Source organism: Coloeus monedula (assembly GCF_965178545.1).
Source record: "Coloeus monedula genome assembly, chromosome: 4".
Classification (NCBI taxonomy): Eukaryota; Metazoa; Chordata; class Aves; order Passeriformes; family Corvidae; genus Coloeus; species Coloeus monedula.
Window position 1 is genome coordinate 2,553,181 of NC_138784.1, and position 14,572 is coordinate 2,567,752.

Here is a 14,572-nt window from a genome sequence, read left to right on the forward strand (position 1 = left end):
CACAGGGAGCACTCCTAGGTCTGGCAGAGTGCTTGCTGCTGGAAAAATCCCTGACTCTCAGGCTGAAAGCAGCCAGACAGATCTGGTGCTGCTCTGCAGAGGCTTGAGGTGTGGGCAGGTTCTACTTGCCCCAAGATGACACGTTCCCAGTGCGGCACTGGCAGTGAGCGCAGTTGGCCTGGTGCTCCGCAGAGCAGAAGGCATCTCTTGGGCCACAAGAAAACTGCTAATTAAGTCAGAATTCAAGACAAGCCAGAGGAAATCTTTAAAAAAGAAACTCTTAAAAATCCTCTCTGCCTCCTTGCTCTCTCCTGACTGTGGAATATTAATCACTAAGGGTATAATGTTCTTATGGGCAGTAGATGCATAGGAGAAACTGGTTTTCTTCTGGATCCTTGGAATTTAAATTTCTCCATGAACATACTTCTTCAAGGTAAAAATGCAGAAGCCCATTGACCCTCACCCTTCAGCAGCCAAGAACCTCTACGTATTCCAAATCTACTGCTCTGCCACCTGAGCATAACCATATGTTATGCTTGGAGAAGCAGGCAGCTTTGTGAAGACACGGAGGTTAATAAATATGGGTTACAGAAGAGTCCCCGGCACATGTGCAAGCCCAACTCTGTGCACACACTTGTAAATGTAAGCTAGATTGGTGACTCTGTGCCTTTGTACATGAAGGTGGCTGCTTTTAAGTCTTGGAAACACGTGTATGAGTGCACACAGGGTGGCTGCTATCTATGGAGTATGGCATATATGTGACATGCTTTAAAATAATCTCGGGTTTATCAAGGCCCCTCCATCTTTGTGCATGTTGCAGCGCAGGAGACAGCATTAAAGCCTGAACAGGTGTTAATCACTATGCACTGTAATAAATTCTAAACATAGGGAAAAGGCTTATTTATACATGGCTGCTCCTCCCACCCTGCACTCTCTGCTTGAGCCTTGGTGCTGCTTGAGGGAAAGAGGCGCCCATGAGGTACCAGAAATGAGTGCAAGAGCTGGACCTGCCAGAGCAGAAGGAGCTGGGGGTAGAAACCCTGACCCTGTCCCCATCCTCGTGCCTGGGTGTTCCAGCCTTGTCCTCGGCCCCCCACCGTCGCCTGGGGATGGCGTGGATGAATTGCACAGAGCACGGTGGGAGAGACACCAGTGCATGGCCTGAGCGGGGGCCCGGGCTGAGGGGACACTGCAGAGGGAAACCGTGTCACAAAGCACCCGAGGAAGCTGGCTTTGGTTTTGGTTTGTTTTTTGTTTTTTGGGTTTTTTTTTTTTTAATTGCTTAGCCCCCCTAATTGGAACCAAGCCAGCTGATACAGATGGGGTGTTACAAAACAGAGCCAAAAGGCAAGAGCACAAGGAACAGAGCTATCTATAACCCTGACAAAGTTAGACGGAGTGAAGGTGGGGAAAGAGGGAAAGGCAGAGCATGGCAGGCGGCTGCCCCTGATGCTGAGAGCAAGGACGTGATCATTTGGCAACAGGATTTGGAGCTGATCGACTGGCGCTATCCAGCAGGCAGATAAGGCTCTGTGGCTGTCAGCTTAACTCTGCCGTTTATTCCAGTGCTGTAGGGAGTTAAATAGAGCACACGGAAAGCTTGCTGCTGGGGAGTGAAAGTCAAGGAGGGAGAGGGAAGGAAGAGGCTGTAATTGGGCAGTGTCCGGGGAGTCGGGTGGAAGTGGCTGCAGGCAGAACCCCTCCAGGTAAGTGCTTGTGGCTTTTCATCCTCCTTTTCGAAATGGACAGGTGGGGACAGGAGACTTCAGGGGTGGCATTTAGGATGGAGACGTTTCTATGGGGGAGGCTGAAAGTCTCCTCAGTGAGGTCGAGCGCAAGCACCAAATGGGGACAGCTATTTGTTGCAGCTTCTCCTTCAGGGGGGACTGCAGGGAAAGGGCTCCAGCTCAGTTTGGGGAGTGGGGGGCTGCAGCGGATGAAGGCTGAATTGGTTTCTGTACCATGAGAGGTATTTGGTGCATTGGCATTTAGGTAAATGATCTAAACAGCCTTGCAAATGTGCTAGTCTAGGTACTGAACCTGCTCATAATTTTCATCAAGATGCTAATTTTAATATCTCCTGGTGGTTTACATTCCCATATAAAATAAATCAGTCCTGGGAGCCTGGGGGAGGGTAGGCACCTGGCACGTGTGTGGGGAGAGAGTCCTGGTGGCAGTGCAGCACCCAGCTAAAACAGCCGCTATGGATGTTGTCAGAGCCCCTCAGAGGGGATGGAGAATGGCTTATTTCTGTACTCTGGTTGAAATGTGTCCATCTAACTGCTGCTGCGACTGTGGGTGGCACGTCAGAGAGTACGCAGGGGGACAGAAGGGTTCGTGGTGTTTTCATTTTTCCTGCCTCCTTGTATCCAAAAGGGAAGCAGGAGGGAAGTTGAAACCTGTTGTCAGTCACTTATTGTCAGGGGAGAGTTTATGGTCTTTGGGTTTCTAATTAAACTGAGGATTTTTCCTTCTACTAATTAAGATGCAATTCCTCTCTTTTCAACACTCCCACTCAGTCTCCCCCGCCTCAGGTCCTTCCTTCTCCTTCTCCTCCGAGGCTCGCTCGCTCTTCAGCTCCTGCAGTTGCTGCAGTGGGAAATCCCCAAGCTGAAGCTGTGCTGCTCTAGCCACCACATCCATTTTACCTTAAAACAGACAGGAAGTGCTGGTAGGGAATACGGCATGGGGGGGTGTGGTGGAGTGGGGGGAGGAGGAGGGGGGAGAGAAGCAGCTTGGCAGCCGCTGGTGCCCAGCTCTCAGTGAGCCTGAGCCGTGCGTCAGGCAGAGGATGCACAGGTGGCACCAGCCTGCATGGAGGCGACACGAATGAGCCAGAGTCTGCTGCCCTGGCAGGGTCACCTTAGCAATTCATCAGGTTAACCTTGAGCATGAGGCTAATGTAGCTACCATGGCAGGCTATTCAAGCACAAACTTCTCTCTGGCACTTAGGTGAATCAGGTTTTATTTCTGCACCGTGAGGTTCAAAATGAATTAATGTTGCGCCTTCAACGTGCTGCGCCTCCTGGAATATCCCCCGTTTCTCCTCCAAAACAGAACTGATGCCTCAAAGGCAAAACACTCATTGGGGAGGGGAAAGGACAGCACTGAGCTCAGCCCCGTGTGCTGCACCCAGGGAAGTGAATCTCATCCGCTCTGCTCTGCTTTCCCACTCCAGGATCTGGCAGGCAGGCTACAAGGTCATTCCTTCTCCCTTTGGGGCCGTGTGCCAGGCTGGCTGTTGGATGTGAAGGCACACTGGAGAAGACAACGATGCTGCCTACAAGTGCTGGCCACCGGTGGAGGAGCAGGTTCCTCATGAGCTGGCAGGAGGCTTGTCGTAAGTAATGCCTGCTCAGGTACCAAGTACAGTATTCCTGTTTGTCAAGGGAGTGGGAAGAAAATAGGTCACATCAGGGTTAAGAACAGGGGAGAGGGACAGCTAAGAATGGAGATGTTTGAACTAATTCCTGATTCCTTTAGAGGCCAGGCTAGCTGGGAGGGAGAGTGATATTCTGAAGCTGAAGATGGGCTTAAAGTGGGACAGTGAGTGATGATTGCTTCTGAATTCCAGTGGGCCTGGCAGGTGAGAAACAGCATGACAGACACCATTGCACAAACATCCACCCCGAACAGTTCTCAAATCAGTATCCTGTAAGCTGCAGACTCCTCTCTGTGGCTGGGGTTTATGCACAGCTCTTCACAGCAAAAGTCATAACAGATCTTAGAAGGACATGCAGGATGTGAAGGCAGAATTCTCCTACTGGGCACTGCCACATGTAGTGAAAATCAAAGAGTAAATAAAGAAGCTCTCTTTCAAATTAAATTGTAAATGTTCAGCCTGTGCATATTCCCAGTGGACTGGGGCAGCTGCTACAGTACCCCTGAGTGCAGAGCAGGCACTGCTGGGGTGATGTGGGGCTTCTGGGAATGTATCTGCATCTCAGAGAAGCATCTGGGGACCACAGCAGAGTAAAGGGGACACTTGGAGCGTGTCCCTCACTACTGCATGCCCAGGCACCAAGTAGGTCTGTGGTTTCCCTTGTTCCAGTCCTCCTGATCCCATTTGGAGCTGCAGCTGTAAGAAGCTGGGGGAATTATTTCCTTCCCCAGAAAGCAGGCATCTTTGTAATCCATCCTCACAGACTAGACTGTATAAATAATTTGTAATGAAAGCTACTGAGTCTTGACTTAATCTGATATACCTGGATCAGCTTTCTGCCACCTACTAGAGTCACCAAACACCCCACAAAGTAACTTCATCTTCCCCAAACACAAAACCACTTATTACTCATCCTTCTGTAGGGCTGGAAGTTGGCTTCAAGTTCTGTCTATTGCTTCCCTGGCTCCCTTTCCTGTGGAGCTGCATCCTAACCAACGCAATGAATTCCCTGGCCTCAGCTCACATCCTCGTGGATGCACTTCTTGCAGGGAAATGAAAACAAAATCAGACTTTCTCTTCTCTGTGTGATTTTAGTAAAATATTTCCAAAAGCATACAGCAATATATGGGTAACAACAAGACATTTTTGGCATATCCTACATGGCTGCAGAAGCTTGGCATAAATCCATTTCCTGAACATAACCACAGCCAGCTGCCTGAGACTTTGTTCCTGCCAGCCACTGCCAGCATACACACTGGTGGAACCCCACAGCCACCCAGTCGGCGCCGGAGGCGGCCAGGCATTCTGAGAGATAAGCCCTGAACAGAATGCCACCTGTATAGCATTACACACGGGCTGCTCTTGCCTTTCTTGGTGTACAAAGCAGCTAAGTGTTATCTCATCATCACAGCTGCCAATCTATTATTAATACTGGGCTTTTGTTAAGCATCCAGGAAAAGACGGGGTCACTTGAGTGACTCATGGCTCTTTCCCTTCCCCACTCCAGCTCCCATTCTTTTAATTCTCTCCCTACAACAAGAGCGTGACGTAGTCGGAACAGAATTAAATATCAGCCAGCCAGTCAGTACCTGTACTGCAGTAGTCCATAGGCCATGATCTATTTTCATGGCACTTTCTGCTGTGGGCCCCAGCCTTTGCATGACAAGAAAGCACAGAGGTGCTCAGGATAAAGCTTTGTCTTGCATTTCACCACAAGGATCCATAATTCTCCTTAAAAGAGCACATTTATTGGCATGGCCTGGGCTGATGTACACCTGAGATCTCAACTGTAGGACAGTAAAAAATTATTGAAGAATTGCAAAAGACGGATGAAATAACAGAGGACTGACATATTATCTCTGAACATTCATCCCTTGGTCTTTGATAAAGTCATATAGCTTAGGATTCAAACTGGATAGCTCTCTTTAGACCACCAGTCCACGAATCTGCCAATCTGCACAAGGACTGCTGGAAACACAAAACCTGCCCTATGCAGGATGACAGGGTTGGAGTATGAAGGCACAACACTGACAGAAGCAAAGTCGCTATACAAAAATGTGCTGTGGGTCAGACTAAACTCTAGAGAGTGGCACAAGGGAGGAGAGGAAGAGCACAGCTGACTGCAAAGCTGCTCCAGGCAGACCTTCTCCAGAGCATGGGTCTCCTTTGGCTCCCTCTCTTGTGGCAGTCCTTTCTCAATGCCTTTAGGATTAAGAAGCCAAACACCTGCTTGTTGGTTCTTTGAAGAAAAGCAGGACAGAAGAACCTGATTTCCAGTTCAGGAAGGAATGGTGAGACAATAAATGCATCCACTTTAGCTACTGTTCACCTCTAAAAAGACTCTACCAACCCAAGTGACTGCCTTCTCTGAAGAAAAGTGAGAAAGGGAGAGGACAGGCATGATGTACAGACAAACCTGCTTCAGTTTTAGTCAAATGCTCAAACTTGTCACCTTAAAAACCGCGAGGGAGCTGAATTTGCTTCCCACACTGAAGAATAGTGGAATTCATTGTGCAATCTCAATTCCACAAAAGGCATTAAGATGAAGGATGCAAATGTTTTACATAGTCTGCTCAAACATAACTCCCACTCCTCTAATGACAGGAGGCACAAAGCTTGCTTTCTTGTTGATAATGCTTCTTTGTCACAAAAATGAGAGTTTGAAAAGCCACTGGCTCCCAGGGAAGGTTGGTAACCAGTGCCACTGGCAGGATCTGGCCCCATGTCTGGAATCCAGAGCAGCTCTAAAGAAATGCTGATTTGTGGATTGTCCGACCTTAACTTTGAGATAGTGCAGGAGAAAGGGGGGTGTGCGTGTTAACCCTTTCCCTGACACTCCTTTTGCCAATTACCAACTTACACTTCTTTTCCTCGTTCCATTGCTGTGGGCAGTTTTGGTCAGAGGAGCTATTTTGGGGCTATTGCTATGGGATTCAGGAACTGTTTTGAGAGCAATGGCAAGAACCAGGTGTCCAGTGATTTAGGGACTCCTTGTTACTTTTTAGCAGTTTTCTTGGTCATCCCTTTGTATTGTAATGTAATTCATTAAAAAGTGGACACAAGGCCCATACAACACACTGTGAATATGCTAAGCAAATGATACCGTGATTTAGAGTCTTAGATCTGAGTCTTATCTATCACAAATATTAAGATTCAAACTACAGGAGCACATCTGAAATGTAGGTTGCTTTATTTTCATTTTTCTTAAAAGCTTTTTAATAACATATCTATTCCTGAAAAACTGGAACTTCTTAAATATACCTGGTCCCTCGTCTCTCTACCCTGACTGTTTAGAAAGAGTTGTCCTTTATCAGAGGTGACACCTCCCACCACTCTCTGCTCCATTCTCCTCTGACAGGTACCAGTGCTCCAGTGTCTCTCAGCAGAGCCCTCTGGGATGCACTGTTCTGACTCCATTGTGAAACTGGAAGGATATTTACTTGCTTGTTCATTAAAAAAAAAGGCTAAGAGGAAAGTCATGCTGTCAGGATGCAGGCCAGCAGTAAAGGGATGTAGCTGTGAGGAAAGTCATTACACTGCAGGGCACTGCAGTGAAGAGCCCTGCTGTGAGGGCTGTGCTGTAGTCGGTGGTGGGTGAGGATGGGAAAGCACTCGTCTAATCCATGCCCTCTTTCTTCCCTGCTTTTCACCTACCAGTGCTTGGCTGCTGGCTCTCACTATGTGCTGCTGAGTCCTTCTTTGCTTGTCCTTCCTCCTGCAAGTGTAACAGTGGCAACCTGGAAGTGGACTGTAGTGGCTTGGGCCTCTCTTCCATTCCCTCAGACATCCCCACAAACACCAGGACCTTCCTCTTTCTCAACAACAAACTCAGCATCCTGCCAGGAGCAGTGTTTTCCAACCTCTCTGCTCTACAGAGGCTGGATCTATCCAACAACTTCTTGGACCAGCTCCCTCAGAACATCTTCAGTGACCTGGGGAACCTCACAGAGCTCCAGCTGAGGAACAACAGCATCCGGGCCTTGGACAAGGACCTGCTACAACACACGGCCCTGCTGCGCCAGCTGGACCTCTCCATCAACGGCCTGGCCCAGATTCCTTCGGGCATCTTTGACGACCTGCCTGCTCTCCGCTCCCTCTCTCTCAGGTCCAATCGCCTGCAGAGCCTAGACAGGGTGACCTTCGAGCCTCTAACCAGCCTGCAGCAGCTCCAGGTTGGGGATAACCCCTGGGAATGCGACTGCAACCTCCGAGACTTCAAGCACTGGATGGAGTGGTTCTCCTACCGAGGTAGGTGCTCGCGCTGCGGGAGGCAGGTGGAGGAGTGCTGCTGTGCCATGGAAAGGCAAACAAAGGCAGGCAGGGGAGAAACAGGAGCAGATACAACTGGCAGGTCAGGCTGACCGGAGTGACAGGTCTCAGCCAAAGAGCATGAGGACCCTGCTACAATTTAGTGCCACTGCACCTTCATATAGCAACACTGCCGGTCTATGAAGTCCTCAGCAGCCCTAGATCTCCTGTTTCCTTGTTTTGTTTCTAATCTGAACTGTTACCTGTTTTTTTTAATCTTGAGAGAAGAAAGAACTTTCCTCAAGTAACATTAAAATTTTAGGATTACGAATTCACCTCACTCTTTCTGCCTAAAGAGAAGAAATGCTTTTCACACTCGGAAATAACCATCCCATTCTCTTTCTTAAGCTGAGAGAATTAGAAGTCAGATTTGGCTGTAAAGCCTCAGGTTTGCTGCCAACAAAAGAACCCTAGGAAACAGTGACACTTAGGAAAAACACTGCAACTAATATTGGAGAACCCAACCTACAGCTCAAATTAGCAAGCCAGGCCCCAAGTCAGGCTGGCTATAAAATCATCATTTCAAACTGAGCAGTCTTTGACAAGTTTGTATTTCCAGATTTTCCTTGAAACACAGAAGACTAGAAAGGTACATGTCACTTATCAGGAATGCTGATGGGATGACATGCTTTCAGGAGCTGCAACTCAAAGAAAGATGGCACATTTTACAGGAATGACGACTGAGGGCTTGACCTTCTGTTTCTGGAACCAATGAGTAGGAAAGGGTCTCAAATCACGCGGATAGCAACAGTCAGCTGTCACATCCCTGCTGCTCACAGCCATGCTGCAAGGAGATTATCTCTGCCTATGGCTACACTGCAGTCTGAAATATGCATTTGTGTGAGCAGAATCAAACAACATATGAGTACCACTTTTCACTTTTAAAATTTTTTTTTTCTTGACTGCCATATCACAGTCAGTGCAAAGCACACAGACATAACTTTGCTCTTTTTCTCCCCTTCCAAAGAAATTGCCCAAACTCATTCAAGCATTTGTTTCAACATCTGTCATTATTTTCACAGAGATGGATTAGTTGTCAGAAAATGAGATGTGTATCTGTTGTTTTTTTGAGAAGATACAGCCGGGTCCTATCTTTTTGCTTTAATTTCTTCTTTTTAAAAGTGGTTCTACTGACACTTACATAACTCACTAAACAGTATGAGGCTGACTTAAATGGTTTCAGAGGGCTTTCATATCTTGGCCTGAAAGATGCCTATGCAGATAGCATGTGCCAGGAGCTCTAGTGTCAAACCCAACCTAGGCAGAGGCACACTGGCCAGCTGACATGGTTGAAGCTTCTGCAGGGAAAATACTTTAGCAGGTGTGAATGGAGGCCCGTGAACTCACCCTGCCTGAGGATCTCACCCTGCTGCCTTTGTATGGGGATGAAGCTGTGATTCACCCCTGTTATCTCTATTGGAACAGGTGGGAAAATCGACCAGCTGGCCTGCACCTTGCCCAAGGAGCTGAAAGGAAAGGACATGCGGATGGTGCCCATGGAGATGTTTAACTACTGCTCCCAGCTGGATGACGAGAACAGCTCTACAGTGCTGGACAATACTGGCCCACCTTGCACTAAAGGAAGCCCAACTCCTTCCAAATCTAAATCAGGCCCAGAAACAGAAGTGGAGCCCAGTGTGGGATGCCCTCAGAAACAGCGGTACAGGCCTGTGAGCGTGCGCCGGGCTATTGGCACTGTGATCATTGCAGGGGTGGTTTGTGGCATCGTTTGCATCATGATGGTGGTGGCAGCTGCCTATGGTTGCATCTATGCCTCCCTCATGGCCAAGTACCACCGGGAGCTGAAGAAGAGGCAGCCACTCATGGGTGACACAGAGGGTGAACATGAAGAACAAAAACAAATCTCTTCTGTGGCGTGAAACTGTTCTAGGAAGGAAGGGACAGCGATGAAAAAAGGTACCTGAGAGCAGTCAAGCATGGGGTCCTCCCAAAATACATCTTCCCAGACAGACTGTGCTATTGCTCCACTCACCCAAGTAGTACAACATGCTTCTGGGGGGTCAGGGCACCTGGCTCAATTTCTTTTCCTCTGCCCCAGGCCCATTTTGTGCCCTTTCACCCTTGGGCCCTCCCAGACAAATAAAGTAGAGTCAGACCTCGAGTGCTTGCTGTGCCTCATGCCCTTGCACAGAGCTTCCCTCACATGCCTGCTGCAAGGCAGCTGGCACCTTCTGGGAACCTGTGTCATCCTCTCAGCTTCGGTCCTGAGTCGTCCTGTACCCTGTCAAGAGTTCTCTGCAAACAGAGAGCAGCTGTGTGAAACCTTATGTGGGGAGCAGGGCACCAGAAGTGTCCGTGCCTCACTGTCAGGTCGCTGCTGTTGTGTGACACTAAGTTGCTGCCTACCCTACAAACCAGTGCTGGCAAGATTACATCAGAAGGGAGGCAAGGTCCCTAGGGTAGGGCAACAGTCAGTGGGAGATTTCCCTTCTCACTTTTAGAGGAGGAAAGGTACCTGTATCACTCCAACACACTGCCAGGGAGCACAGTGTCCCTCTCTTTGCTCCTGGCCAAGTCCAAACCTTTGAGCTGACACGCACGTCACCTGCTGTAGGTGCACAGGCCCAGAGTCATCCTCCTGTACACACACACACTGACTCATTCTGATCCCAACACGCACACATGGCCAGTCCCGGTTCCAGGCATCCAGGCACCCCACCTGCCCATGCAGAGCTATCACACATGCCCATACTGACCTGCCCTCTGCATGCAGCCATGGATACACTCAGCCACTTTACCTTACCCTGATCATAGTAGTGCGTATCGCCTTCTGCTTCAGGCAAAAAACATACACACCACTGAGGAGTAACAAAAACATCTCAGCCATAGTGCAGAGCCAGTGGAAACTGGCAGGAGAGGGTGGGGAGAGGCAAATTTATTGAGATTACAGCACCAGTCTGTGGAAATAAGTACACAGCATGAAAAAAAAAAGAAAGTGTGTTCTTATCTATTTTATGTCTTCTCTGATAAATGGAGAGGGTAAGGATATGAAGCCTCCATTTAGAAATGTTTGACTGGCAGATCAGAAGTGGGTCATCAGGAAAGACTAGAGGAGGAGGTGGCTTACCAATCGTGTAAGCTGTGCTGAGTAGTGTGAGCCGAGGGGAAGGTGTCAGGGGAAGAAGTCGCACAACCCAGGAGCTGCCATGGCTGGCACAGGGGCCAGCACGGTGTGTGGAACAAGGTGATGCAGCCGGGGTGACCAAAAAAGAGTGCCAGAATTCTGGAGGGTGTTGAGGTGAAGGCTGGAACCTGGAACACAGCGTGGCACTTGTGGGAGAGCCCAGGAGGGGTCTGGCACGGAAGGCAGCAGAGCCCACAGGCACTCCCTTCACCATCACTGGGGTGTTCAGTGCCACCCACAGCTGCACCCGAGTGTGCCCACACACAGAGCCGTGCACACTGCCACTGTCATGTAGGGTGACCTCCCCCAACCAGATTTTAAAGCCCTCAGACTGCAGTGCCTCCTATTAGTCTTAGCTCATTCTGACCTGACAGGGAAAAAACAAAGTGAGAGGGGAAAAAAAAATTGAAAGGAACTCAACATAAGGACTCATTTTGTATCACTGGAAGTGGGATAAAATGCTGTCTCCAGGGGAGAGCGCACATTGCCATGGTAACCTGCTCTAACCCGTCACAGTGGGTATTCCTGGGCGCAGAAGATGACACCGGAGGTCGTGCATCCACAGTGCCTGTGGATGGTGTGATCCCTGCCATCAGGAAACAAGCTGGCAGCCAGCCCAGCTTTGCAGGGTGTTTCGCTAGCAACCTGTGTTCAGAGCCCTGCATGCTCTGTGGGTGGACCCTGCCAGGGCACATCACCTCTTCCACCTGCTCCATCTGAATCCCAGAGCCGTCTGACATCTCACAGCCCGCCTGCTCGCTGTGACTGGACCCCTGTGGAAGCAGTGCACGCTGGCTCCTCACTCCTTCTGGTCCCAGGCGGGTGTTTGTACCGACTCATGGGCACACGACATCACTAATCAAACCTGGAGTGGCAAAATCCCTCCTGGTCTACCCAGGGTCACCAGAGTAAAGGAGACAGGACGCTCTGGACTGTTTTAGCATGACTTCCCTTCAACACAGGGATGCATGGGACAGGGGAGGATGTTCTTCAGGGAAGCAGAAGACCAGGCTGCCACGGAGGAAGAACTGGGAGAAGCAGTCAGTCCACCCACCAGTGTGCGCACACACTTTCCCCCCGCTTCCAGCACACTGTTTGTGGGGAAGAGGAAGAGAAGGAGGGGGGCTGGTGAGACATGAGGAGGAAGGACTCTTCCCCCATGCACTGTACAGCCACTCCAACCATCCCATCTGCTCCAAGTGTAGCCCGCTCTGAAGGGCAGAACTGGTGCACTGCAGACTCCGTATGCGTGTTACTGCTGCTCCACATTCCCAGCAAGCCAGGACTAGACTCTGCCTGCTGGATCCAAACCTCTCCCCAACCTCCCTCTCAGGGGAACTTCTCCCTTTACCATACTGGACTCCGCAATCATACTTGAAATGGGACTTAAGTCAGAGCGGTATATTTATAGATCTATATTTTACTTGCATCAAATAATGGTGACATATTGCACAAAACAAATGGGATCTATATATGTGTGTGTGTGTGTGTATGTGTGTGTGTGTGTGTGTGAGATAAGAGAGAGACTGTTTTTAAGGGAATAGACTGGAGGTGAAATGAATGGGAAGAAGGTAAGGGACAATGCAGGGGTTGAGGGTGTGAAATCCTCCTTTTCCTGCACCTTCCCTGTGACTTCCTCCTGCCCTGACCAATTTTTCTTTGTTGCTAATAATATTTTCTATATCCTGTGTTGTGGGGCTGGTGGTGACCTTGCCCATCCTTTCCTTTTTTTGTTTTAATTTATACGGCAGAAAGTCTGGATTTATCTCAACCCTAGACAAGGGACTGCTATGTTTAGAAACCCACCCAGGAAAGGAGAAGACAGGAAAGGGGAGAACTGAGTGTTGCTGGGAAACATGAAGGCAGGCTATGAGGAGTCCACTGGAAAGCAAATACTCTGTTCAGCAGGATGAGGACCTGTCCTTTCACATGCAGAGCAGAGTAACAGGGTTCACTGGGAAGGGCCCTCTTCATGGCACTCTTTGCAAACAGGCTCTTTCTCCATTCCCCAGTGCCCTTGGAAATCAGGCTGCCCTGGTGTGACTGCGCTGCCCACGGGCCCTGTAGGGAACTGGGCATCCCGAGCGGGCAGAAAGGAGCCTCTCCTACAGGATGCTCGCTACAGAATGAGACCCAGTGCTCCTTGTGTGCCCAGCCGACAGGTTCCTCTGCTGTGTGGGGACAGCAGCTCCTGTTGTCCCTGCAGGCACAGCTGGGCATGGGGGAAATCCCCCTGGATGCACCCTTTGCTGAGGCAGGTGCTCCAATGCCACATGCAGGTGCCTGCCCTCAGGAAAGGGTCTTCTGGGGCCGGCAGGTCCAACGCATGCCAGGGCGATGGAGGGCTGGCAGGGCCACCAGGAACGCCCCTCCTGCTCCCCCCGCTCCTCTTCCCCACACATCCACCTGTGGGACAGGCAGGCACATTCCTTGCAGGGAACAGATAGCACTTGTAATTCCTTTTTCTTTTTTGTTACCATTTGAGGGAGAGCGACAAGATTTTCTAAAATGATTGAATGGAGGTTTCTTTGGCATGAGACAGACAATTTTTAAAGGTATATTATATTTCTGGCTTGTTGTTACAGAATAATAATAAAGAATGTATTTTCCTATGCTCCTTCTTGTTTAAATGAGATCTCTGATGGTAACATTCACTCTTTCCCTACCCACTGCAAAAGCAAATACCACAGGGATACAGCCAACCAAAGGAGAAAGCCCCTCGATTCCCACAGATGGATCCTTGTCTGTACACAGTCTGAAGATGGAGTGACCGTGCGCGCGCACACACACACAGTATCAGTGTAAGTCAGGACTCAACACACAGTCAGTCAAGGTGAGATCCTAGATCTAGAAACACACACACAGAATGCTCCAGGGACACAGCCAGCCAAGGGTGATTGTGTAACAAGGATAAGATACTGTGGCAATCAGCTCATTACATAAAAGTAGAAAGGGCCAAATTAATCCCTAGTGTAAGAACGCAGGAGCCAATGGAGTTATATTCAGGTCAAATTTGATTCCAAAAGCTTTTTTTTTTTTTTTTTAAATTAGAACATAATGTAACAAATAGGGAGCTATGGGTTCCTACATCTCCAGATTCCTGACCCTCTTGAGCAAGGTTATTTTGAAATGGATGGAAAATGCTGTCTAATCCTATTGCACCCCCAAGTACACAAGCTGTCACCCCTAGAGCTAAAAGAGTCTGTCCACCAGCTGTTCCCTGGCTAGGTCTATCACACACAGCTAAGAAGTTTAAATTCCCCACTTTGCCACTTTCAGTGCTAAGCATACACAACTCATCACATTCCCTTGCTGTAAGAATAAGCTCATCCTGACGCATGTGGAAACGCAAAAGATGTTAAACCCCACCACAAGCAAACCCTTGTGCCACCCTACTCACACTGTTATACTCGGCCACCCTGCTATGCTCAGTCTGATCTTCAGAGAGAAACCGGGAGCAGAACCCAGCTACTCTTAATCCGCTCACAGCTGAGACATCTGTTCTGCTCAAAAGGTATGTGCTGCAGGAGAATCACCATTATTGCTTAATAGCATGGTGTCTATGACACATAGTTTAATCTAATTTTGCCAGGTAGGTAGAGGAGTGCACACAGATACTACTCAGCAGTTCATATAATACCAGAAACACAGAGCAGAAAAAAAGCAAAGCCAACACACTCATCTGATGACTCTAGGGTTTTTCACTTCATGAACCATCTGGGAGCAGGCTGCCATTT

General features: G+C 49.1%; 2 protein-coding genes across 2 annotated transcripts in view; one reads left to right on the plus strand and one right to left on the minus strand.

The window, feature by feature from the left end:
* The window catches only part of CACNA2D4 (calcium voltage-gated channel auxiliary subunit alpha2delta 4), a gene marked incomplete at both ends in the record, with an annotated part of 120,669 nt that overhangs the window by 36,571 nt on the left and 69,526 nt on the right, over positions 1-14,572 (minus strand). The window lies entirely within an intron of this gene.
* Positions 3,274-9,570, plus strand: LRTM2 (leucine rich repeats and transmembrane domains 2; the record flags this gene model as incomplete). The annotated part of the gene is made up of 3 exons (XM_082280073.1): positions 3,274-3,340; positions 7,040-7,630; positions 9,116-9,570. 3 exons carry the CDS (start codon positions 3,274-3,276, stop codon positions 9,568-9,570), a joined length of 1,113 nt encoding a protein of 370 aa, XP_082136199.1.